We start from the raw sequence: 24,572 nt of genomic DNA, 5'->3' as shown, positions 1-24,572 counted from the left end.
ATTTTTACTATAAAGGTTTTGTAAATAAAACAAGTTTATGCATAGTAATTCATAGTAATACAATATACATTGTTTATAATTCATTCTAGCTTATGAACAATTTTCTCTTAGTTATTAGATATTTCCCATGTTGGACTGTATTCATATGTACAGTATAACAAATGCATTCCTTTTTAATTTATCACATCTGTGTCATTTTCTCAGTTGCAGAAAACATCACTATAATGGCAAAATAGAAGAATGAAATTAAATAGAAAACACCAATTTCACTTTATAATTATTGGGTTGTAGATAAATTATCATTTTTTAGGATCCAGAATAATTACTGTAGAGTAATAGTTGAAGAGAGAAATCTAGAAAAGACCCCTTTTATCTCTTTAATTGCCATATATACTTTACGTACCAAATATACTAATTTATATCTTAGTTTTAATAGTGAATTTTAACATTTTTAACTTGACTTTAAGATTTACTGTACAAACCTGTCTGTAAAAGAAATATTCTGCTGGATTGAAACAAAATAAGGTTAATATTACAGTTCTAAAGTAGGAAAGTACTCCCAAAATTTAACATAGACCATTATATTTAGTAACTACACAAAAATTTAAAATCTGTACAATTACCACACCGCCAAAATACTATTATCAAGATAAAGAAGCCAGGTGTCCATGGCTCACGCCTGTAATCCTAGCTATTCTGGAAGCTGAGCTTTGAGGATTGCAGTTCAAAGTCAGCCTGGGCAGAAAAGTCCATGAGACACTTTCCTCCAACAAACCACCAGAAAACCAGAAGTGGCGCTGGGGCTCAAGTGGTAAAGTGCTTGCCTTGAGTTGGAGAATGCAAGGACAGTGCCCAAGCCCAGAGTTCAAGCCTCACGACTAACAACAACAATAAAAAAAGATAAAGAATTATCCAAAATGCTACATATTTCTAATGCATTAAGAGTTCGGAAAGTACAGAAAGTGTTCTAAGAAAAAGAATTAGTCTGAAAAAGATGTAGCAAATAGATATGTAAGATGTAAGACATACAACATGTAAGATGTTCATTCTCACTGAAAAACATTTTTCTTGCCAATAGAAATATGTATGTTTTTAAAGCAGTTACAGCTGGACAGAAAACAATTTTCAGAAGGCTCAAGGAATTGGATTTTCCATATTCCTCTTACTTCCTCTAGTTTCCAATAGTATAGTGTAATTTTCTTTTAAATTGGTGAAGCATTATTGATACAGGATTAAATGTGTTAAGTATACATTAGGTTTAACTATTATATAGACTTACTGGTTTTGTTTTTCACAAATGGACAGCATATCTATACCGGGGAGTTTAACTACTTGAAGAATACTGTTTGCTCCAACTGCTCATTCTTCCCCTCTCCTCTGCAAACATCCACTTTAAAAAAAAAAAAATTCTCTATTAATTTGCTTTCTCTATAGTATCAAATAGTTGTTGTTTGCTATGTGGCCTTTATGGACTGGCTCTCTGTTTTTGCTGTTCCATATCCCCCATCAGCCAGTGTTTGGAATTTTAGCCAGATTACTAGTTTTTGTTGTACCTTGCTCTTTTCATTTGCAATTCTCTAAGCTTCCCTAAGCCGTATGATGTTGAATATCTTTAAGGATCTACAGATTTGTTTTTGTGTTCCACGGTATTTGCCTTTTTCATGGTTGGGGGAGTTTGTTGGCAATTGAACCCAGGGTCTCATGAATGCTAGGCAAGACCCACATCTTCTATTTTTAATTGCATCATTTGATTCTTATTGCTGAGTTTTAAGAACTCTTTCTCTACTTTGGAACAAAGTGCTTTATCAGATACATGTTTTAAATTTGTCTTATTTCAGTCTGCAGCAGCTTTTCAATAATCAGTGTCTTACAAGTTTTAAATTTCATGAAGTCCACTTTTATAATTTTTTTATTTCATGGAACCTGTGTTTTTGCTCTGGTGTGTAAAATGTCATACTAATTTCAAGATTACTTAGATTTTCTTTTATATTATCTTCCCTTAGTTTTATAGCTTTGCATTTCACAGGCTGCTTGATCTACTTGAAGTTAATTTCTTAATGTGAGGTTAGTATGTAGATGAGTATACTCTGGGTCCTTTTTTTCCTCTTCCATTTGTTGGTAAGATTGTCCTTTTCCAGTATCTTTGCTTCTCTGTCAGCAATCATTTGACCATTTTGTATCTATATTTCTCTGGGCTTTCTCTTCTGTTCCACTGGGCTTTTTTGTCTCTTAACAATGCTACTCCACCGACTTCAAATCTATTGCTTTATAGTAAATCTTAATGTAAGGTGGTACCAGTCCTTTGACATTATTTTCACTATTTACATTGTCTTGATTCTGGAACTTATTTTTTTCTTTTCATATAAACTTTAGAATCACTTGTTGATGCTCATAAAATAACTTTCCAGGGTTTAAGAGGTTTGTTGTTTTTTGCGAGGAGAGCTATTACTGGGAGTTGAACTCAGGGCCTTGAGCTTGCTAAGCAGTGTGCAAGAAGGCTTCGATTGACTTTACCGCACATGTGTACAATGTACTTTGATCAGATTCACCTCCTCTGTCACTCTTCCTCTCTCCTTTTCCCAAACTAATCTTTTAACAAGCTTAATTGTTCTATTTTCACACATGTACATACATGAAACATTTTCTTTACTCTTCACGTTTTTTTGTTTAGTCTCTTCACTCCCACCCATTATAGTTTCATTTTGGTAAGTATATTCTAATTGTTCATATAGAAGTATATTCTATTGTTTCACAATAATATTTCACATGTATGTATTCAGTATTTCAATTAGATTGATCCTCCTTTCTTACTTTCATGTTCCCCATCCTCCCATACCCCTATTATTCAATAGCTTTCAGTAAATGTCATTTTCAGTCCTCATCCAAAGTTATTTTAGGTCTAGCATCTACTATGAGAGAAAGCATGCAATCTTTGCTCTCCTTAACCTCATTTACTTAGGTTTCATGATGATATATATCCACTTCTCTACAAAGGAAATAATGTTCTTCTGTGGTTAAATAACATTCCATTGTGTATATATGCCATATTTTCTTGAACCATTCATCTGTAATAGTGTATGTAGGCTGTTTTCAGAGCTTGGTTGTTGTTAATTGTACTGCAATTAACATCACTATTCAAGTGCCTCTATTGTATCCTGACATACATGCTTGAGTGGTCATATTGCAGGTTTAGTTTTGACTGGTCTGTTTTTAATTTTTTGAAGAACCACCTTACTGATATCCATAGTGGTGATTAATCCTAGTTGTTGATAATCATACTGTAGTAACTTCCATTCCCATCAATAGTGTATAAAGCCCTCACAATTATTTTTCAGAGATGGTCTTGGGTTTGCCTGAGGCAACCCTTGGTAGTAATCCTCCTGCCGTCTATGTAGATAGGATCACAGGCATGTACCACTGTGTTGAGATTGGCTCTTAGTAACTTTGACTAGGGTGACTTCAAGCTGCAATCTTCCCTTCTTTCCTCTTTCCTCAAGTGGCAGGAATTATAGGCATATAACACCATTCCAAGGACTTTGAATAAAGTTTTGTTCAATCTGTAGATGGATTGATAAAAATAGACACTGATCATGAGCATCAAACATTCAATATCTATTTATTTATATCTCTGATTCCTGATACTTGTTAGATTTTTAAGTAGGTTTGTCTGTCTTCCTCACTTTTGATTTTCTTCTGGACTGTTGCTTTCTATCTTTATTTTTTGGTTGTGGGGCTTGAACTCTGGGCCTGGGTGCTGTTCCTGAGCTCTTCAGTTCAAGGTGAGAGCGCTGTACCACTTGAGCCACAGACCCACTTCTGGTTTTCTGGTGGTTAATTGGAGATAAGAGTCTCACACACTTTCCTGCCTGGGCTGGCTTTAAATCGTGATCCTCAGATCTCAGTTTCCTGAGTAGGATTACAGGCATGAGCCACCAGTGCTCAGCTGGATTGTTGATTTTCTACTTATATATTTATGTCATCTGTGAAGAAACAGTTTATTTTAATTTTTATTGTAAAGGTGATGTACAGAGGGCTTACAGGTACTTAAGTCAGGTATTGAGTACATTTCTTTTTGAAGTGTCATTCCTTACCTCATTTTCTCCCAGTTGAACAGTTTTATTTCTTCCTTCCCAGTCTATACCTTTTAGATTATTCTGTTTATTTTCTAGGACTTCTTGAATGGTGTTAATTATTTTTTTATATATTTTTTGTTACAGTTACATGAGCAAGGTAATGAGTCCATTTCCTATCTAGCATTGTTACCCCCTCCTTTGTCTTTGCCCTACCATTCCTTTCCTCCCCACCTCCCCAACTCCTCCCCCCCACAAAGCTGTAAAGTTCATTTCAACATAGTGTCTGGTACATCTCGTTACAATGGGTCATCCTGTATGCTTATTTCAGATTTTGTTAGTAAGAAATAATATTGCTTTGTTACCAGTATTAGGAGATTAAACTATTTAATCTATTTTTTACCTAGTAAGTTTGATACTAGTAGAGTGTTATTCTGTGTTTTTATGTATGTATACGTATGTGTATTTATGTGTGAGTAACTGGAAGTCAAACCAGTTCTTCATACTTGCCGAACAAGTGCTCTACTCTTAAACTAAACCCCCAGCCTAGGTTATTTATAGATTTTGTTTTTTAATCAACTGGAGGAAGCTCCTGCTCTCCTCTTAAATTTTCATCATGAATGAGTAATGAATTTTGTGGAATGCTTTTGTTTGCATCTATTCATATGATAATTTTACTTTAATGATTTCTGAATTTTGAGCCATATGCACATATTTTCAATAAATTCCACTTACTGGTGTTTGTGTTTTTATGTTATTGTTGGATTTGCCAATACTTTATAGGGAATTTTTGCCTCTATATTCATGAATGATTACTACTTTATAATTTTTCCTCTTAGTTAAATCTTTCTTTGGTTTCGAATTAACATAATTTTGGCCTCACAGAAGAGTTATGAAGATTTTTCTCAGCTTTTATCTTTGAGAAAGATTTTTGAGCATTTATATAATTTATTTCTTAATATATTTCTGAAATGCTCGAGATTAATCAATGAAACTATCTGGTCTGGTATTTCCTATTTGGGAAAATTATTATTGATTCAGTTTCTTTAATAGTTATAATCACATTTGGATGGTAAATTTTTCATATTTTAATAATTTGTCTTTTAAGGAATTGGTCATTTCATCAAATTATTAAGTGTATTCCATAAAGCTCATCATAATATTCCTTTGCTATAGTTTAATGTTCTACAAGGTCACTCTTTTATTTGTTAGGTTTCTTATGTTAGCAGTTTTAGTCTTCTGTATTTTTTTCCTTGGCAGGCTGGCTAGAAATTTATGAAGTGTATTATTATGTTTGTGTTTATTATATTTATTGTGTCTGGATTTTTAAATTTTATGTTGGTTTTTTTTTTTGGTAATTGCTATTGATTTGTTAGAATTGCTTTCTATGCTCCGGACACAAGGTTATTACACAAGGTTAGAGATGTGTACATCTAATATTGTCTTGCCAGGTTTTTTTGTGCGTGGTATGTGTTTGTACATGTGTGTTTTTCTGTGGATTGAACCTCGAACCCAAGGTGTTGTGTAAGTATTCTACCACTTGAGCAATATAACTCATTCTGCCTAGTAATTGGGACCTTGGGTATGCGTTATCGCATCCAGCTTGGTATTTTTAAAAATTTATTGTTATTATAAAGGTGATATGCAGAGGGATTATAGTTACATAAGTCTTTTAAGAAAATGTAAACCAGGGGCTGGAAAGGTGGCTCAGTGGTAGAGCGTTTGCCTTGCATGCAGGAAGCCCTGGATTTGATTCCTCATTACTACATAAACAGAAAAAGCTGGAAGTGGCACTGTGGCTCAAGTGGTGGAGCACTAGCTTGAGCAAAAGAAGCTCAGGGACAATATCCAGGCCCTGAGTTCAAGCCTCAGGACTGGCAAAAAAAAAGGGGGGGGAGGGCTGGGAAGGTGGCTCAGTGGTAGAGTGCTTGCCTTGCATGCATGAGGCCCTGGGTTTGATTCCCCAGCACCACATAAGCAAAAAGAAAAAAAGCCAGAAATGCCACTGTGGCTCAAGTGGTAGAGCGCTAGCCTTGAGCTGAAGAGCTGAGGGATAGCGCCCAGGCCCAGAGTTCAGGCCCCACCACCGGACCCAAAAAAAAAAAAAAAAGAAAGAAAATGTAACCCCTTCCCTTGCCCTCTCCCAGTTTCCAGCTTATTTTATTGAGATAGGATCTTGCTAACTTTTGCTTGAGCTTGCTCAAACCATGATCCTTCTCGAGAACAACCATGATCCTGAGAAGTAGCTGAGATTTCAAGCATAAGTTACCATGCCTGATTTGCCTAATACCTTTTCAAAATAAGAATTGACTCTTAAATCCCTTGGCATATGCAGTAGTCATGCAGATACTCTTGGAAGCTTGTAGTTCTAATTTTTATGTTTAGATCTGTGACTGATCTGGTTGTTTGTTATTTTTGTTAATGGAGTGCAGAAAGGATCATGAAATGATGTATAATTTTTTTCTTTTAAAGTTATTTTTTTCTTATTGATCACCTTGATACAGTACCATTGGTTTAAAAACAAAACCTTTTATTATTAAATTAACTTGGAGCTTTTTTTATATATATTGACCATATATGTTTGGATTTATTTCTAGACTATTTATCTTTTCCCATTTGTTTTATTCTGTATCCTGGTGGCAATATATTAGTGGTTTGATGATGGTAGACGTATCCTAAATTTTGAAACTCGGGTATGATGTGCCGTCTTCTCTTTACAGTTGTTTGTCTCTTCCATGTCCACTGAATATTCACCTGAATTTTAAAGTGAATTATTCAAGCTTCTTTCAGAAAATCTGCTAGAGTTTCATTGGTATTTTGCTAATGTACTGCTCAGTTTAGGGAAGTTAATATCATAATAATAATTAAGTTTTCCACATGAACATAACATTTTCATATTTATTTCTAGGTGCTTATTTTTCTATGCTATTTTAAGTGGCACTTTGCTTTTTTATTGCTGATATATATATATATATATAGAGAGAGAGAGAGAGAGAGAGAGAGATAGAAAGAGAAAGAGAGAGAGAATATTATACTGTGCTGACCTGTGTCTCCCCTTGAAAAATTTAGCAGTTAGTTGAAGTAACTTTTCTTAGATCATGTGTTTTTTTCTGACACAACCATGTCTTCTATGAATAATGAAGTTTTCCTTCTCTCATCTTCATGTCCTTTCCTTATTGTCTTCGCCTTATTTCTCTGCATTAGACTTCTATTACAGTGTTGAATCTTAAGTAGTAATAATCTTGATATTATGGGGAAAAGTAAGATTTAAATGTCAAGCCATCTTTGCATTCCGGAATAAAAGCCCACTTGATTATGATTATTTCTTCAGACTTGTTGGTATTTTAGGATTGTATATCCATATTTATGAGGGCTATTGTTCTAAGACTTTATAATATTTTTTTAACAAAAACAGTTAATGTTGGCTTTAAATGATCACTAAAAATATTCATCAGCTCTCTAGTAATATGTAACTTTGAAATTATATGTTTATCTTCCTTTCTTTTGACCAGTATTAATTTTTAGAAATTCTTATAGACTTAAAGTGGGAAGGAATTACAATCCCAACTCCCCCATTTAGAAACCAAGAGGACATCAAATTTTAATACTCCTTTATCGGGACAGATTCTACAATAAGGCTAATTTGAGCTTAGAACCCCATGTAACTTACATGACCATTTGCTAAATGTCTTTTAATTTCCTCATGTATGATGTTAATTCCTTTTGGATTGATATTTAAGTAAGGAAATAGAAATTATTGGTCTCAAGAGTGGTTTAGTTTTCATTTTTAAAAATTAAAAATAGAAATGTTTCAGAAGTGTAAATGCTCTTTGAAATTTCATGAGCTTTAATTATCATATTTGCATATCTATAATTTTCAAGTTACTGCCTTCTTTAATGAATAGGACCTTGTGTTTAAGTTTTAAAGTTCGTGTTATATGATTTTTTGACACAGGGAACAATAATTAGGGTACTTAATATAAGTCCAGCAGTTAACTAGGAAATGACATTTATATACAGTGTATGCACTACAGCAATGTGTAAAGAAATGCCATATTGTCTGTTTCTAAGACTGACTTAAAATACAAAAAAAAAAATTGTTGTTTTAGTTAATCTTGTATCCTGAAACTTATCTCCTTTACTGTACTTATCTGACTGAAATGGCCTTGACATGCTTTGAAAATTGATGTGAAGTACAGTATTGTTTTGAAAAATTTTGATTATGGTGTGCGTTTGTGTTGCCAGTCTTTACCACTACCTCTCCCCCCCACCCGCCCTGATATCAGGGAAGCTGTGATAGAAGCAAATTTCTGTGGTTTGTGCCATTTAAAGTATTGGGAATAGAGAATCTATATAAACACAGGTGTTTCATCATGTTATATAGATTAATGATTAAAATGAAATACCAAGAAGAGAAATGCCATTCTTTCAAAATAATTATAGTATCACAGAGTAGTAATTTCTATCATCTGGGAATTTCAGATAATTTTGATAATAAAGCAGTGTCTAATATTACAGAGTAGTAATTTCTACCATCTGGGAATTTCAGATAATTTTGATACTATAGCAGTAATCTATATTTTAAGAATATACACCCTTTACACCCTTTGAATTTAAGTCAGCAAATGACTACAAAATGTGTGACTAGTGTGGCTGAAAACTGGATTTTTAACTTTATCTAAATTTACACAATTCTGTGTGTCTAGTGACTATTTGATTAGTGAGTACAGCTGGAGAGAACAGAAAGGAGATCTGAATCTAATAGAATCAATTCTTTCTCCTTTGCACCCTCTGCCCCAGACATTAGTGCTTAGTAACATTGTAAAAATGATTCAAAGTAAAACAACTCCCAAATAATTTATAAACTTAATGAAAATAAAGCAGTTGTCATTAAGTATGTCCATGGAATCTTAAAAGTTACCTTTTCTATTTAGCTATCAAAGTGGCTCTGTGGCTCAAGTGGTAGAGCAGTAGCCTTGAGCTGTAAAGCTCAGGGACAGCGCCCAGGCTTAGAGTTCAAGACCCCACGACTGACCAAAAAAAAAAAAATAATGTGATCAATTTCCTGTTTCTGCTTTTATAGTATATAATTGGTTTCATAGACAAGTTTACATAAAATCCTTACAGTTTTCCTTTAGTCCTCTGCATTACTGATTGGGCAGGGGGAGGACATGATGCACCTTTTATTTTAATTCACTGCTTACTCCTTCATAAGAGCTGCTATTTTGCATGTTCATTGAATTTCAGTGATGATAAATGCCAGGTGGAAATACTGATTCATGAATTCAGAATGAAAATTGTCTTTTGAAAGTAGTACTATAAGCTTTTTGAGGAAGCATAAAACTGTTCATTGAATAATTTATAATGCAAATTATTGACTAGTTCATTATTGTACACTTCAGATTTAAGGTTCTTAAATTGTAAACCTTAAAATACAACTTCAAAAAGATCCTTGCTTTTTTTTTCCCCCAGTCTTAATTCTTATGCATAATATATGAAAGAGTTTCAAGTGTTGTACTTGAAAGTCCTTAGTTAGGTTTAATGTTGAGTTTAAATTCTGTTACCTGTTAAAAAAGAAAAGAAAGTCCTTATTTTACCATGTCCAATTTAGGTTCATATCTTGTTCATTTGCTCTCAAGTTAACCTTCCCTTTGCTTGCCCTTCCACTTACTGTACATATGTAAGTCAAGCAAGTTAAATATATATTTAACTATATATATGTACCTATTTTATATATGTATGTATGTATGTATGTGTAGATATATCATTGTGATATATGCATGGATAATTGAGAGTTGCAAAACAGTGATAAGTATAGAAAACAGAGGTAGTTAATTTTGTTTATTATGATTAATTATGTTTGATGGTTTAAATGGCTCAGAGAGAAAGTCTTAAAACAGTCATGGACTTTGGTCTTCATTTTACACATAGGCCATCTTTCTTTAGTTACTTTTGTTACTGTAAGCCTCTAGAAACCTTAGCATGTTAGTGAGGAATGCTCACTTTTAATTTTTAAGGGAAAGGCTTAAAAGCTACTCAGAATTCTTCTAGGTTACAGTTTCTAGGTCAGAAAGATGATCTTTCCTTTTTCCAGACTCAGTCTTTTATGTGACTTGAATAGGTCTTTTTCTGTCTTTTGTGTATTTGCAGATGATTATTTTTGACTAGCTAAAATACTCACATTATGTAACAATAACTTTGTGTATATAAAATAAAACATTTCTTTTTTCTGTCTTACATTTGCTAGGCCTTTTCTCCTCATAACACACATACAAAATCACTAAGTAGGCAATCTTCTCTGTTTATTTCTTTTCAGGCATTTCTGTGCTTACATAGGCAAATGCAAGTTACTTATTTCTGCTTTACTGTACAAAGGTTAGCATACTCTACTCTGCAATTACATCCTGATTTTTTCATATAACAATGTATCCTGTCCATTTTTATCATTAAGGAGCCTCTTTTTGTTTTTTTTTTTTTTTTTGGTCCTGGGACCTAAACTCACCTGGGAACTGTCCCTCAGCTCTTCAGCTCAAGGCTAGTGCTTGAGCCATACAACCACTTCCGGCTTTTTTCTGCTTATGTGGTGCTGAGGAATCGAACCCAGGGCCTCATGCATGCAAGGCAAGCACTCTACCACTGAGCCACCTTCCCAGGCCCATCCTCTTTTTTTATAAAGCAGCTGTATAGTAGTATCCTATTGTATAGCTAAACTGTGGCATATTTAGTGAATTGATGGGTGTTTTCTTGATGATCTAGAAAAAATCCAGTTGCCTGAAGAATTTTGTATCATTTTAGTCTCCTGTAGATTTGAATCCGTAAGTGTAATATCTAAAATCCTCAATTTTGATAGGCTTTTTAAAAGTGTTATCTCTTAGCTCTGGTAAACACTTTACTGAACTCAAGTGTTACATGAGAAGCTAAACTGTATATATAAACATTTAAGTAGTGTATTTTTACAATGCAACATATTTTATTCCAAAATCCTTTACTTCTTCAGCTCTTTCTTCTGAATTAGATCTTTTTCTAGCCATGGTAAAACTAGACTTTTAGAGTTATAACTAGCCAATGTTAGCTCTCTTTCTTTCATACTACATGTTATAATTCTGTAGTATTTCTCATCAGAAACTTAATTACTATTTCATATGAGCAGAGTTTGAGTATATTTGCTTGTATTTTCTGAAAGTCTAGAAGAGGATTATAATACCTCTACTATTGAAGAAACAATCAATTTGGTTTCCTTCAAACAGTTATTTTTAGTGTCTCTTCCTCACCTCAGCAAAGTCCTTAGACTGGCTATGTCAGCAACCATAACTTTTCCTGTTTAAAGTCCCCCCCCCCCACCATGCTTACTTTATCTTATTTCTTATCTACTAAAAAAGATGTTTAACCATTATCATTTATATAGTTTAAAACAACTTAATTCACAAACCATTAGTCTATTGACTGTTTTGAAGACCATCTTGGCAAGGTTCGATGAAAAGAGTAACTGCATCCTCTAGATATCTCATGATTAAAGCTGACTAAATATCCTTATAAGATGAAATTGCATTGCTTATCATCCTATTAATACTTTTCTGAAGTTCTTGGGATCAACCCCAGGGCACCAAGCTTCATCCCCAGCTCACTTTTCTTTTACTTTTCATGATCATAATCGCATACTCTTGTGTCTGCCATTGTGCTCCCTGAAAACAGAAATAGGACAGACCCCTCTTATGGAAGTGAGAAGACCTAAGAGAAAAAAAAAAAAAAAAGGTAGTATATAATGTTCTGTAATGAAGATGCCCTGGGCATTGTGGGAGCTCAGTTGGATAACCTAAACCAGACAACAGGAAATGAGCATGTTCCCTTTGGGGAGCACTGGTAATGATTTTTGAGATCTTTAGTATAGAAAGTTGCAGATAAAAAGATGACGACACATACATTTCTTTTTATGATTGGAAACAAATTATTGCCTGTATCATTTTGCTGATAAATGTGCACTAATCAGACCACATAAATTATTCATGCCATTTTCATATGGGTGACCAGATCAATAACCGGGCTAGATAAGGAATAATCAAAAATAATTGAGCTGAAAAGAAAGAATCGAGCAGTAGAGCTGTTGAGGACAGAGCTTTAGTATATTTTTGTGGAAGTGAAAATGTCATTCCACTGCACAGGAATGAGAAGCATGCTGTAATTATAGGAGGCTCTCTAGACAGACATCTTCAGTTTTGCCTTTTTGTAGCTACAGTAGCTGTATGTCACATAGCAATTGCTGAACAGATAAGTATTGTATTAAAATATTAATTACTGCAGACTGTTACCAGTATTGTGTTATTGTAATTTTTTGTAGATACTGGGTATTAATAACCAAGTTCTATGTGTGCTGGTATTTTCTAGTCCTTTACTACATGTTAGCTGATTCTGTAATCAAAGAAACACTTCTTTGTCTGATTACAAATTCTTTTTTTTTTTTTTTTGGTCAGTTATGGGGTTCGAATTCAGGGCCTGGATGTTATGTTATTCCTGAGTTGTTTTTTTTTGGGGGGGGGGTCCGGTCATGGGGCCTGAACTCTGGGCCTGGGCGCTGTCCCTCAGCTCTTCAGCTCAAGGCTAGCACTCTACCACTTGAGCCACAGCACCACTTCCGGCTTTTTCTGTTTGCTTATGTGGTGCTGAGGAATCGAACCCAGGGCCTCTTGCATGCAAGGCAAGCACTCTACCACTGAGCCACCTTCCCAGCCCATTCCTGAGCTTTTGTACTCAAGGATAGCACTTTGTTTTTTGTTGTTGTTGTTGTTTTAACGTGTGTGTGTGTGTTTGTTTTTTGTTGTTGTTGTTGTTTTAACGTGTGTGTGTGTGTGTGTGTGTGAAAATACCGTACAGAGGGGTTACAATTACATGGGCAATGTATTGAGTCTTATCAAGCATTGTTGCCCTCTCCCAATCCCCCAGCCAAAGTTGTAAAGTTTGTTTTTGACATAACCTCTTGTACATATCATTGTTGCAATGGGTCCACCTGTATCCCTATTTAAACAATTTGTTTTTTCCCTTCCCCTCCACAAATTATATCAACATCAAATACAGTGAAAACAGGAGGAGGGACATATAAAGCAACAAAGAAATCATCTTATAAATATGTTAGAAACAATTGCAAGAAAGAAAGAAACATTTGAGTCCTTATCTTGGGGTTCATTTCGCCTAACATCAACTTATCTGACCGTTTCTGCTTGTCTCAGACATATACTAGTAATTGCAAATAAGGGAAACCATGGGACCTATGTTTCTTTGGACCTGGCTTACTTCACTTAATATAATTTTTTCCAAGTCTTTCCATTTCCTAACAAATGGGGCAATGTCATTCTTTCTGATGGAGGCATAGAATTCCATTGTGTATATATACCACATTTTCTTGATCCATTCATCTACTGAGGGGCATCTGGGTTGGTTCCATATCTTAGCTATGGTAAATAATGCTGCAAGGATAGCACTTTGAATCACTGCACCATTTCCAGTTTTCTGTTGGTTAATTGGAGACTAGAGTCTTACGGACTTTCCTGCCCAGGCTGGCACTGAACCATGATGCTCAGATCTCAGACTCCTGGGTAGCAAAGTTACAGGTTTGAGCCACTGGAACCCAGCATTCTTTTGACTTTAAATAGCATGATTGTTGCAAAATATAGGATGTTCTGCATGTTTGTAGTAAACTGTTACTTAAGGTAGGACTCCTTTCAACAAAATTGTCATGGAGGAGATGGGAAATATTTGTTCTCTCCATTGGATGTCTTTGTAGCAGTGGCTAGTATATGTAGAGTAGTAATTGTTCTAAGAAAGCCAGGTTTTTTTTTTGGTTTTTTTTTTTAATTTTATTTCATTTTATTTGAGAACATACTGTACAGAGGGGTTACAATTACATTGGCAGGATAATGCATACATTTCTTACCAAGCATTGCAGCCTCCTCCTTTGTTTACCCTTCACCTCCCTTCCCAGCCTCCCCCCTCCCCCCCACCCATTCATACCTCCCTCCCCCCCCCACACCGACATTGTAAAGCTTGCTTTGACATGACATTTTGTAATTCTCCTTGTTGCAACAGGTCCACCTGAATCCTTAAACGACTTGTTTGTCCCCATCTCCTCCACATGTTATACTGACATCAAATAAAGTGAAAGTGGGGGGGTTACACTGTGGGGGAGGGACATACAAAGCAACAAAGAAATAATCTTATAAATGCGTTAGAAACACATGCATGAAAGAAACGAAAACATTAAAATACATGTTTAAGGGTTCGTTTTCCTAACATCACATTATCTGACCTTTTCCGCTAAACTCATACCAATACTAGATATTGCAAATAAGGGAAACCATGGGACCTATGTTTCTTTGGGCCTGAAAGCCAGGTTTTTTTTATTTTGGAATTCTCTTGTGAAAGGGGCAGAGTTTCACTTGCTCTTTAAGTTTTTATTTTTATAACAATTTCATACTTACAGAAAAGTTATAAATACAAATAATTCCTGTATATCTTTTAAAAATAATTTTATTGTTACGATTAAGGTGTTGTAAAGAGGGGTTACCATTTCATAAGTCAGGTAATGAGTACATTCCTTTTTTTGGACTATGTCACCCCTTCTTCCCCTAGTTTCCTCCTCTCATTCCTGCACACAAGTTACATAGGTAATTTTCCACATAGTATATACTGAATAGCATAATTGTAGTTGTTCACACATCCTCCCTCCTTTCTGCGCCCCCCCTTTTCCCCCAGAAGGAAAAAAAAAACCCAAAGCAAAAACAAATGCCTCCACCACCAGCAGCAACAACAACAACAGCAAAACATATTTCCATTTAAATGGTATATAAATGTCCAGAGAAGTTACATCTTTGTTCTGATATATCTTTTATCTAAATTTGCCACATGTTTAGAACATTTTACTTTGGTTTTCTCTCTCCCTAAGTACATGTATATTCTTTTTTTCCCACCTGAGTAATGAAAATAAGTTGCAGGTATATTGCCCCTCCAAAATAATCAGGGTATATCATCATCTTCCTTGTATTCATTGTCATGCTATCAAAGTCAAAACATGTATAGCTTTTAATTAAATATTTGTTTACTTAGGAATGAAGTATTGGTGGAATGGTGTGTGTGTGTGTGTGTGTGTGTGTGTGTGTGTGTGTGTGTGTGTGTGTGTGTGTGTGTGTGTGTGTGTGTGTGTGTGTGTGTGTGTGTGTGTGTGTAAATGGCTTAAGGGACTTACAGTCTTGTCTAACAAGCCAAATAGAAAACTACTTTAGAATAATATCTGTGACATAGGAGTAACACAGATTTAAAAAAAAAAAATGCTGGGAAGCATGAGGAGAAAGTAGTTATCATTTCAACCTGGTTGTTTCAGAGTTAACCCTAAAAAAGTGAAAGTGGTCTTCCTAAGGTCAATGGGAGGGAACTCCCTTCCCAGAATATACCCTCTTTATTTTTATCCTTGACAATCAAAGTTCTGGGGCTGGATTTGTTATTTTGGTTACTCAGAACTGAAATATCTGGAGCACATAAGATATGACAGGCCAATTTCTACAAAATTTGATGCCATACTTTCCCTTCTAATAGATTTTATCCTTAACATTATTGGGCTTTCAAGAAGTGAGGTTTCCTTCTGAAGCACTTGCTAGGTTGTTTTTTATTAATATCTTCTTGGTAATGAAAGCCAAGAAGTAACAGTGCTGATTAGCTGTTATTACTTGAAAAGAATGGAAGGAATGTTTATAAAAACTTAATTGAGTTACTGTCAGTCTAGAGTTCAAGGGGTAGTTACTGTTTTATATTATCTAGATATGAAATGATATGTGTATATATACAAGCACTTTTTGCATTTTTTGTATTAAAAAAAGGGTTTAGAAAGTGCTATGATCATGTTCAGACTTCACCAGCTTAAATATGGCACAATTGAAATCAATGCATTTTGTGTGTGTGTGCCAGTTCTGGGGCTTGAACATAGGGCCTGGGCATGAGACACAGCTTCCCTTCCTGCTTTTTGGTGGTTGGAGATAAGGATCTCACCAACTTTCTAGCACTGCTGGCTTTGGACTAGCATCCTCAGATCTCAACCTTCTGAGTAACTAGAATTATAAGCATGTGCCTCAGTGTTTGGATTGAAATCAACACAACTTTATAAGATAGTAGCAAATGTTTGAGAATCTGTTTGTAAAAATTGCATATGAAAATTTGCTTTTCTTTAGTATTAGAATGTTTATAATACTATGGCATGTCTATGTGAAAAATTACAGAATAATTGAGTATTTCTCAATCAGATGTTTTAAATTTTTGTTTTAAGTTCATGTAAATTTTTAATTGTAAATGCTTAGGTTTTTTGTTTCTTTGCTTTTACATGCATATGTTTTACAATGTTTTAACATGTGCAAAAGATTTTTTATCATAGAATTTCAGATATAAATAACTCATTTTTTCTTCGTTTTTTAACATTTTTTAATGTTATCTTTAACTAGTTGTACAAAGAAGTTCCCATTCTACAAAACAGTATATGAATACAAGGTGTTGCTTCTTGTTTCTGATCAAAAACTAAGGAAAGTTTTTGGTATATAGGTTTTTAATTGCTTTTCTTTTTAGAACTTCATTTTGACAGCAATATACCTAAAAGGGCAAAAATGTATATGAATTTCATTACTTTAGATTTTTTTATCTGATTTTTAAATTTTTGAGTCTGAAAAGGGGTACCTTTAAATGGCATACTATGTGTTTGGAGACTAAGACAATAGTCAGTCATATTGATAGTTTGTTTTAGCAGAATTAGGGTTTAAATTTATACTTACTAGGCACATGCTCTGCCATCTGAGCTCTGTCTCTAGGCCTTCAAATAATTTTTTTAATTAAATACCTTTTTTTATATTATTGTGAAAATACTGTATAGAAGGGTTACAATTACATGGGCAAGGTAATGAGTACATTTCTTATCAAGCGTTGTTGCCTCCTTTGTTTCCCCTTTCCATCCCTTCCCATCTTCCACCCCCTCCACTCCCCCCTCAAATAATTTTTAATATCCTCAGTGAAACTTTTAAAAATCCCCCCACAGTTTTTTTTTATCATTTTGAAAAAAGGAAACATTATGATCTATCTCTATAATGTTTAAATAGGAACTTTTAGGAACTTGCTTTCAATTTTGACTTAGGTCCCCTAATGTCATTGCTTAACTATTGTTACTACATTCCTGATAATTCCACTTTATGAGATTATAGTATACTATGAAGATAGAATATAGGATCTGAAGTCAGATTGCAGTTTGGGCTGCAATTTTAGCTGTCTCACTTAGGTGTATGATACTGCAAAAATTATCTTTTTTAAGTGTTGCGTTAGTAAAGTTATCATAGTAATAACAATTAAGTGGGATTGTTATTTACAGGTGGTTATATATTTCCTAACTCATTTTTGCATCAATGAATGTTAATTGTTGCATAAGTTATTATTTCAACCAGTAGTGGCTTAAAATTATAATAAACATCTATAGTCTTTTCTTTCCAGAAGTCAGTAATTTAGGAGCATCTTAGCTGGGTAGTCCTGTATCAGATGCATGGAATTGGGGGTAAGTGGGGTTATTTTGAAGCTAATGGCTATAAACTTTATTTTGCAGACTATGTCTTCAGCTGTGGTACAGTTATATGCAGCAGATCGGAACTGTATGTGGTCAAAGAAGTGCAGCGGTGTTGCTTGTCTTGTTAAGGACAATCCACAGAGATCTTATTTTTTAAGAATATTTGACATTAAAGTGAGTTTTACTTTGATTTCACTTCAATCTAATTAGGTTTTCTGTCATAGTTGTAATATGAGATATTTAAAATGAATAAGAGAATGATGATATCTTTTAGATACTTAAGTATACAAAATAGGAACATCTACTAAGGCCAAATAAGAATACTGTATTGTCTTCTCATCTACAGTTTTGCTTTCTGGAGTTTTGCTTATTGTGGTAAGCCACAGCACCAAAATATTGAGTAGAAAATTTCTGAAATAATATATATATGTATATATATATTATATATATATATATAATCCAGTGTACATCCATGGGATGTTTTAGAATATAATTATAAAAAAAAAAAGAATGTAATTCTGTATTTTATCTCTTCACTGCACTGTGCATTAAAGATAAAGTTTTTTAAATTACATTTTTTTATCTTGGACTTTCTCCCAGTTTCTTTTTTTTCTAGTAATATACTTTTATCCATTTTGCTTACTGTAGATAAGCTTATATCATCCTTTCAGGATACATCAAAAGACTGTTGTCTGTACTTTATATATGTACTGTTACTTACTTGAGCCCAGGTTTATCTCTAAGAATGTATTTGCTGTCCATTCTAAAAATGTATTTTGCTGCCTATTCTTCTTTATACTATTTTTATAGATATATTTGGATTTTTATAGCTTTATGATTCCCACTCAATTATAAACCTATCTTGTCACAGAATATATGCCCCTTGTAAGGTATTTATCACCTAGAATGCTCCATTATGTCTTAAAATTTCTTTCTAGATAAGCCTCCATGGTTAACATTTTATATGACAATAAACATAGTTGGATTTAATTACAAAATATTAAAACTGGTTGTGTGGTGCCGGTCTTTGAGGTTCTTATCTCCAATTAGCTACTCAGAAAAAGCCAAAAGTGAGCGCTGGCCTTGAGTAAAACAAAAAAGCTCAAGGACAAGCCCCAGGTCCAGCACCTAAAGAAATTAATTAAATTAAAACTGGCATTGAACTGGGCATTAATGAGACCAGCTAAGTTATAGTCAACCTTATTTACAGTTGCCTACTTCTTTAGTGGTTAAATGGGATAATCATTGGAGTCTATTACAAAAGTTTTTTATGAAGATTAAATGAGATATGTTATTATACTTTGTAAATGGGTGCTTCTCAGCATGTCCTTCTGAATATCCCAAGACAGCTGAGAGACATGGCATGCTATTGTCACTTTCTAGCTTACTATGTAGCAGTGATTCTAGGAGATAGGAGTATATCTGTAGTTCCGAAGAAGTGCTTTAATAATATTTGTCATCACCAACAAGAACCACTATTTAGAAATAGAATATCGTACAATTCCACTAAAAATAAAGGAATCCCCTTATAGTGAGCCTACTATGTGTATAATGTATTTTACTTCTTACGTGTTGGATTTAGGTAGAATTTTGCATTATTTTATTTGCAATAATTGTATTTTTCCATCAACTGGATATAATCATGGGTGACCACTCATAATTAGGTACTTTAATAAAATCATTAAATTATGTGATTTTATATGCTAACCACACATATAAAATACATGCTTGTAGGTTTTTATTATTATAAACAATTCCCTTAATATGAGATGCCTGCTTTGTGTCACTCCTAGAGTTTTTGACTGGTTTTTTGTTTGTTTTGGAAGCTCTTATTTGATTTTATTTACTTCTTTCTAGGATGGGAAACTATTGTGGGAACAAGAACTATACAATAATTTTGTGTATAATAGTCCTAGAGGATATTTTCATACCTTTGCTGGAGATGTAAGTCATTTTTCTTGTTTAATTTTTTACATTGCTTGCCTTTTCTAATCTGAATTACTTATAGAATCCTATTGAAAGATCAAACTCAGTTTACTGCTTTTTTTTGAAAGATAAAAGTATTCAGTTTATTGAGTTTCTGCTACGTTAAATGGCTTTTCTAATAATTATCTTCTACTTTACATTTTCTAAGCATTCCCCTTCTTGTTAATCAGATCATAAAATAATTTCTTGTTGGCCAGGAAAATTAACCTTTCTCCTTTAGAAATGTACTTTGTTTATCATGATCACTTTTTGCAACATAAAGCTAAATTCATGCATTTTATTGTTGCCCTTTTTTACTGAAAATATTTTAGACTTGTCAAGTTGCTCTTAATTTTGCCAATGAAGAAGAAGCAAAAAAATTTCGAAAAGCAGTTACAGACCTCTTGGGCCGGCGACAAAGGAAGTCTGGTAAACTCTTATGTTTTTTTCTTTTTCTTTTTAACTTTTTTGTTGGTACATAAAATGAGCCAGCATACTCAGCTTGGGAAAAAGAGATGTGGCTCATTGGCTGTTATTGTACATAAAATTTTATTGAAGCTCAGCTATACTCATTGACATATTGTCTGTGACTACTGTTTTGACATGGTCAATAGTTAATGTAGTTATGACAGAGACCTCAAACCCTAAAATATTTACTGGATAGCCCTCCCTTTCCTAAAAGATGTTTGATGATCCTTACCTCAAAAGGCATTTTTTTTTTATTAAGACCGTATTTTGTTTTAACATTCTATAGAACTTATTCCAGGAACCATTTTTGTTGGTAAAATCCATGTATGCTGACTTCTAAATTTGCACTGTTTATGTCACTGTTTGTGACAAATTTTTTCATTTTTGTAAACACTTTAGGCAAGCAATTAAGTAGAAATAAAAACAAGATCTACAACCATCACCTTGTTTCTCATTTGTCCTTAGTGTTGCATATTGTAAAACCTCAAGGAACCTAATGTAGTACAGAAGAGGACATTAATACATAGAAAAAAATTTAGGCTCATATTGAATTTAAATAAACTGCCATAGAGCTATTGTTTGACAAAGGTAGCAGGCCTTGATCTAGTACAGAAGAGTGATTAGGAAAGTTGATCAACTCTAAAATCATTACCTCATGTATTACAAAGCCTTTTTGTACAGCTGAAAGATCACTGGGAATGCAGTGAATCTGAAGTTGCTCTGTAAAAGCAGGAATCCCATTTTATGGGTCTTTATTGTTTTTTAGTGAGTTTTAGAGAGGGGGAGGTAAAAATAAATCAAATTGTTACCTCACTACTGCCATCTTAGTGTGTTCCACTTATTATGGGTAAATAGGAGAATTATTAGGACATACTACTTTTTGGAGCCAAGAACCATTTCACTCAATAATAGGAAAGTTTTTAATACTATATCTAAACCTCAACATTAGGAGTCATGGTTGGTCCTGGGCCAAGAGCTTTCTGGAAGAAAGTCAGAATATGTGATAAAAATGAGTCAAAATACTTTTTAAAAAATAATTGATGTTAGATGCTGATGGTTCATGCCTGTAATTATTAGCCCCTTGCTAGTCAAGGGACTAATATCTGAGGATCTGGGTTCAAAGCCAGCCCAGATAGGAAACCTTTTGAGACTGTTGGAGACTCTTGTCTCCAATTAACTATCAGAAAACTAAAAGTAGAGCTGTAACTCATTTGGTAGAATGCTAGCCTTGAGTGCAAAATTGATTTTGAAGCTGGTATATGAGTTAGAATGCCTTTAACCTAGCGCAGGAATTCTCATGTGTAATGGTAGTTCGTACACTTTTAGGCAGTATTTCAATAGCACAAAGAACATGGTATTAGGGAGGCAGTTGAATTACTGCTAGCTCTTCATTCTTAGTTCTTTTTCTCACTATATAGCCATCTAATTATTTCTTTTTAAAATAAGTTACTGTTGAACACATTAGCACATATGTAGTTTAACTATGACTGTGGTACTAAACCATCCTTAATACTGTTCCAGTAATGAGCCTAACAAATACCTCATAGCATTAGCTATCATTGTGTGTTCAACTCAATTATTCTCATTTTCATGTGAATGGCTCAAGCAAGAATTACTTAGCTCAAGTTAAGTAATTGTTCCTCAGATACATTCTGAACTTTTATAGTCACTTACTTTGTTCACCCACTGATTTAAGAAATACTGCTGCTTTTTTGTATGAAGAGATGGCAGACCCTTAGAAATTGAAGATTTACTTTCTTGGACATAGAGAGGACTTACTTTAAATGTTTGACAAAATTATTTCATCATAAGTTTGAGTTCCTATTTTTATTTGTCCACTAAAGAGATTCTATTGACTTGTGATTATTTATAAACTAATATTACATTAGTTATATATGGATCTTTTACATTTCAGAAATTTTTTTTAAAATGTGAAAATTACATTTGTTTATAATCCCTTGAATACTTTTGAAGTTTCTTTCTTTTTCTTTGGGTTGGGGGGGTGGGGATCCAGTGGTGGGGCCTGACCTCTGGGCCTGGGCGCTGTCCCTCAGCTCTTCAGCTCAAGGTTAGCCCTCTACCACTTGCCACAGTATCACTTCTGGCTTTTTTCTTTTTGCTTTTTGCTTATGTGGTGCTGAGGAATTGAACCCAGGGCCTCATGCATGCAAGGCAAGCGCTCTACCACTGAGCCACCTTACCAGCCCCTTTTGAAGTTTCTTAAAGCCAAGCTAGGTTTTTTTTTTTTTGCTCTGAACAAACCTGGTATGTAAAAACATAAATGCAAATTTATTCAGTTTCTTTCTCCTATTTAATTGAATATAACTTTTTAGTATTTGCCTGTCCTGACACTCTCTGTATGCTAAGGACTCCCTAAGTTTGGCCTTCCAATTCTGACTTCATGCTATCCCCTTAAGTTAATGTCAGAACAGCCTTCAGACAATGTATTTGAGCAAAACAGTCTGTTTTCTCTGTTGGAACCCAGTGATATACAGAATACATGGATAGTGGGCTCTTATAAAATGTCTCAATCCTTCTCACTTCTCTCCTTGCACTACTCATTCTCTTGGTTCACTCTAGTCCATTCCTTACCTGGTGTTGTACCTTCCTTAGGTAACTGGGCCTTTCCCCACTTGATATTTAGAATTTTATTAAATGTCAATTCTCAGAAATATCTTCCTTAACCTAAACCTGTTTGTCAATGGGAATGAAGCAGTGTAAGTGAATTTAGTTTTTTGTTGAGGTTGTGTTCTTAAGCCTAATAATATTCCAATTTATTTTCTAACAGAGAAAAGGCGAGAACCTCCAAATGGTAAGCTTTTTATAAGTATCAACAAAAAAGATTTTAAATTGTGGTTTTGTTCTTGTAATATATACCTAGTATTTAGAACCTGATATTAAACTACTATGTTTTATTATATCCTCGCTTAAAATTAATGAATGTTGGGTGAGATTTATGAAACATGGTTTTGTTTTGGTGTTTTTCCACATGAAGGAAAAAAATACATAGGATGAAGGTGACTGGCACTTCCTTTAAATTTAAAAATTGGACAATTTTAGAAACTACATTTTATTCTTAAAATTCACAGTGTCTGAAGCAGTGAAGATGAAGAATGGGAATAGGTTGAAGGAATGAGTTTGTTGTAAGTGCACTGTGTACATGCATGAAATATCACAGTGCATCCCCTTCATACTACAAATGTATGGAGTTGACAATTTAAAAATAAAATCTTTCCTACAGGCATTACATTTTATCTTCCATACTTGTTTATCTTGAGATATCTAAGGTATCTTTTTATTTCAAAATATTTCACATTTGTTCTATTTTTATGTGCAGCCCCTTTAAAAAGGAACGTGTGTTTACAAGGTGTGTTTATTTGTAGCTGCATATAACCTCTTTGATTTAGTATTGAACACCTGCAGTATGACAGATTCACTTAGTTCTTTATTGGGGTGTTGAATGCCAGATGCAAAGAATAGTATCTCTGACCTGTAGGATCCTTGACCTGTCATTCTGGATCTCTATGGCCTTTCTGAAGCTATGTGATAAGTTTTGCTTTTATTCTTTTCTCTGGAGAGGCTCCTTGGGTCTCATCACATTTGATTTGAGTGGGGTCCCTGACCCTACATTGCTCCAGGGACCTTTATTTTAAAAGGGAATGTAACTGGGACAGTCACTCATAATCAAATGTAGTATCTTCCTCAGATTGCATTTGTTTTTATTCTGTAGCTTTATAGTTTAATCATTGGGTGCTATTGTCTCAGGCCTTTTTCCTTTATTATGTTGTTAAAGATCAACATTATACAGTAGATATTGCCAATATTTTATTTATGAAATATATAAACAATACATTTCTGGATTACACGCACCTTAAAAAGTGAAGTAAATAATTATTAATACAGATTTGAATTTATTTTTCTTACTCTTGCTCTCTCATCAGTGGAGACCACTATTTTTGAGCAGGATTACATTATTACATATTGGGCATTGCCACTAGGTGGTAGCACACATCTTTACCATGTCCACAGTGTTCACAGTGTCTCAGCTCTTCATTTAGATTTTAGGTTTATTAGATGTTTTCATATTATAAGTACTAATAACACATTTTACATAGCAGTTACACATATATTCCTAAAATTCAGCTTTGTTTCTTCCTTCCTAACTCCCAATTTCTGTATTGGTCACATTTTTCTTTCCAATGGTTTGTTTTTACCTTCATTGGTTACTTCCATTCCTATTACTGCTCTTCACCTATTTTTCAACTATGTTTTCTTGGTAAAGTTGTATGCTTCTAATGAAATTAAAGGGAAACTTAAATTTGTTCTTTTAGGTATAAAATTAACTAGAAAGATGTGTTACTTACAAGAATATTCAAAATTCTTTTCCTATAACATTTGTTCTTAATTTATTATTTGACTATTTTTAGATAAAAGAGGAAAGCAGCCCTCTCTCATACATTTACTTAGATGATATTCTCAGAATGAATTTAATT

The 24,572-nt window shown here is 33.9% G+C and overlaps 1 protein-coding gene across 2 annotated transcripts in view; it reads left to right on the top strand.

Moving 5' to 3' along the window:
* Wasl (WASP like actin nucleation promoting factor) overlaps positions 1-24,572 on the top strand; it is a 48,165-nt gene that overhangs the window by 6,147 nt on the left and 17,446 nt on the right. For both annotated transcript variants that reach the window (XM_069996669.1, XM_069996670.1), the window contains exons 2-5: positions 17,686-17,820; positions 19,504-19,590; positions 19,944-20,040; positions 22,868-22,891. In XM_069996669.1, the coding sequence (XP_069852770.1) occupies positions 17,686-17,820; positions 19,504-19,590; positions 19,944-20,040; positions 22,868-22,891 (343 nt within the window). The remainder of the gene's footprint in view (positions 1-17,685; positions 17,821-19,503; positions 19,591-19,943; positions 20,041-22,867; positions 22,892-24,572) is intronic.

This window comes from Dipodomys merriami, unplaced genomic scaffold (assembly GCF_024711535.1).
Source record: "Dipodomys merriami isolate MVZ:Mamm:240054 unplaced genomic scaffold, mDipMer1.0.p SCAF_5, whole genome shotgun sequence".
In the NCBI taxonomy this organism is placed as follows: domain Eukaryota; kingdom Metazoa; phylum Chordata; class Mammalia; order Rodentia; family Heteromyidae; genus Dipodomys; species Dipodomys merriami.
This window is presented reverse-complemented; position numbering and strand designations above follow the sequence as displayed.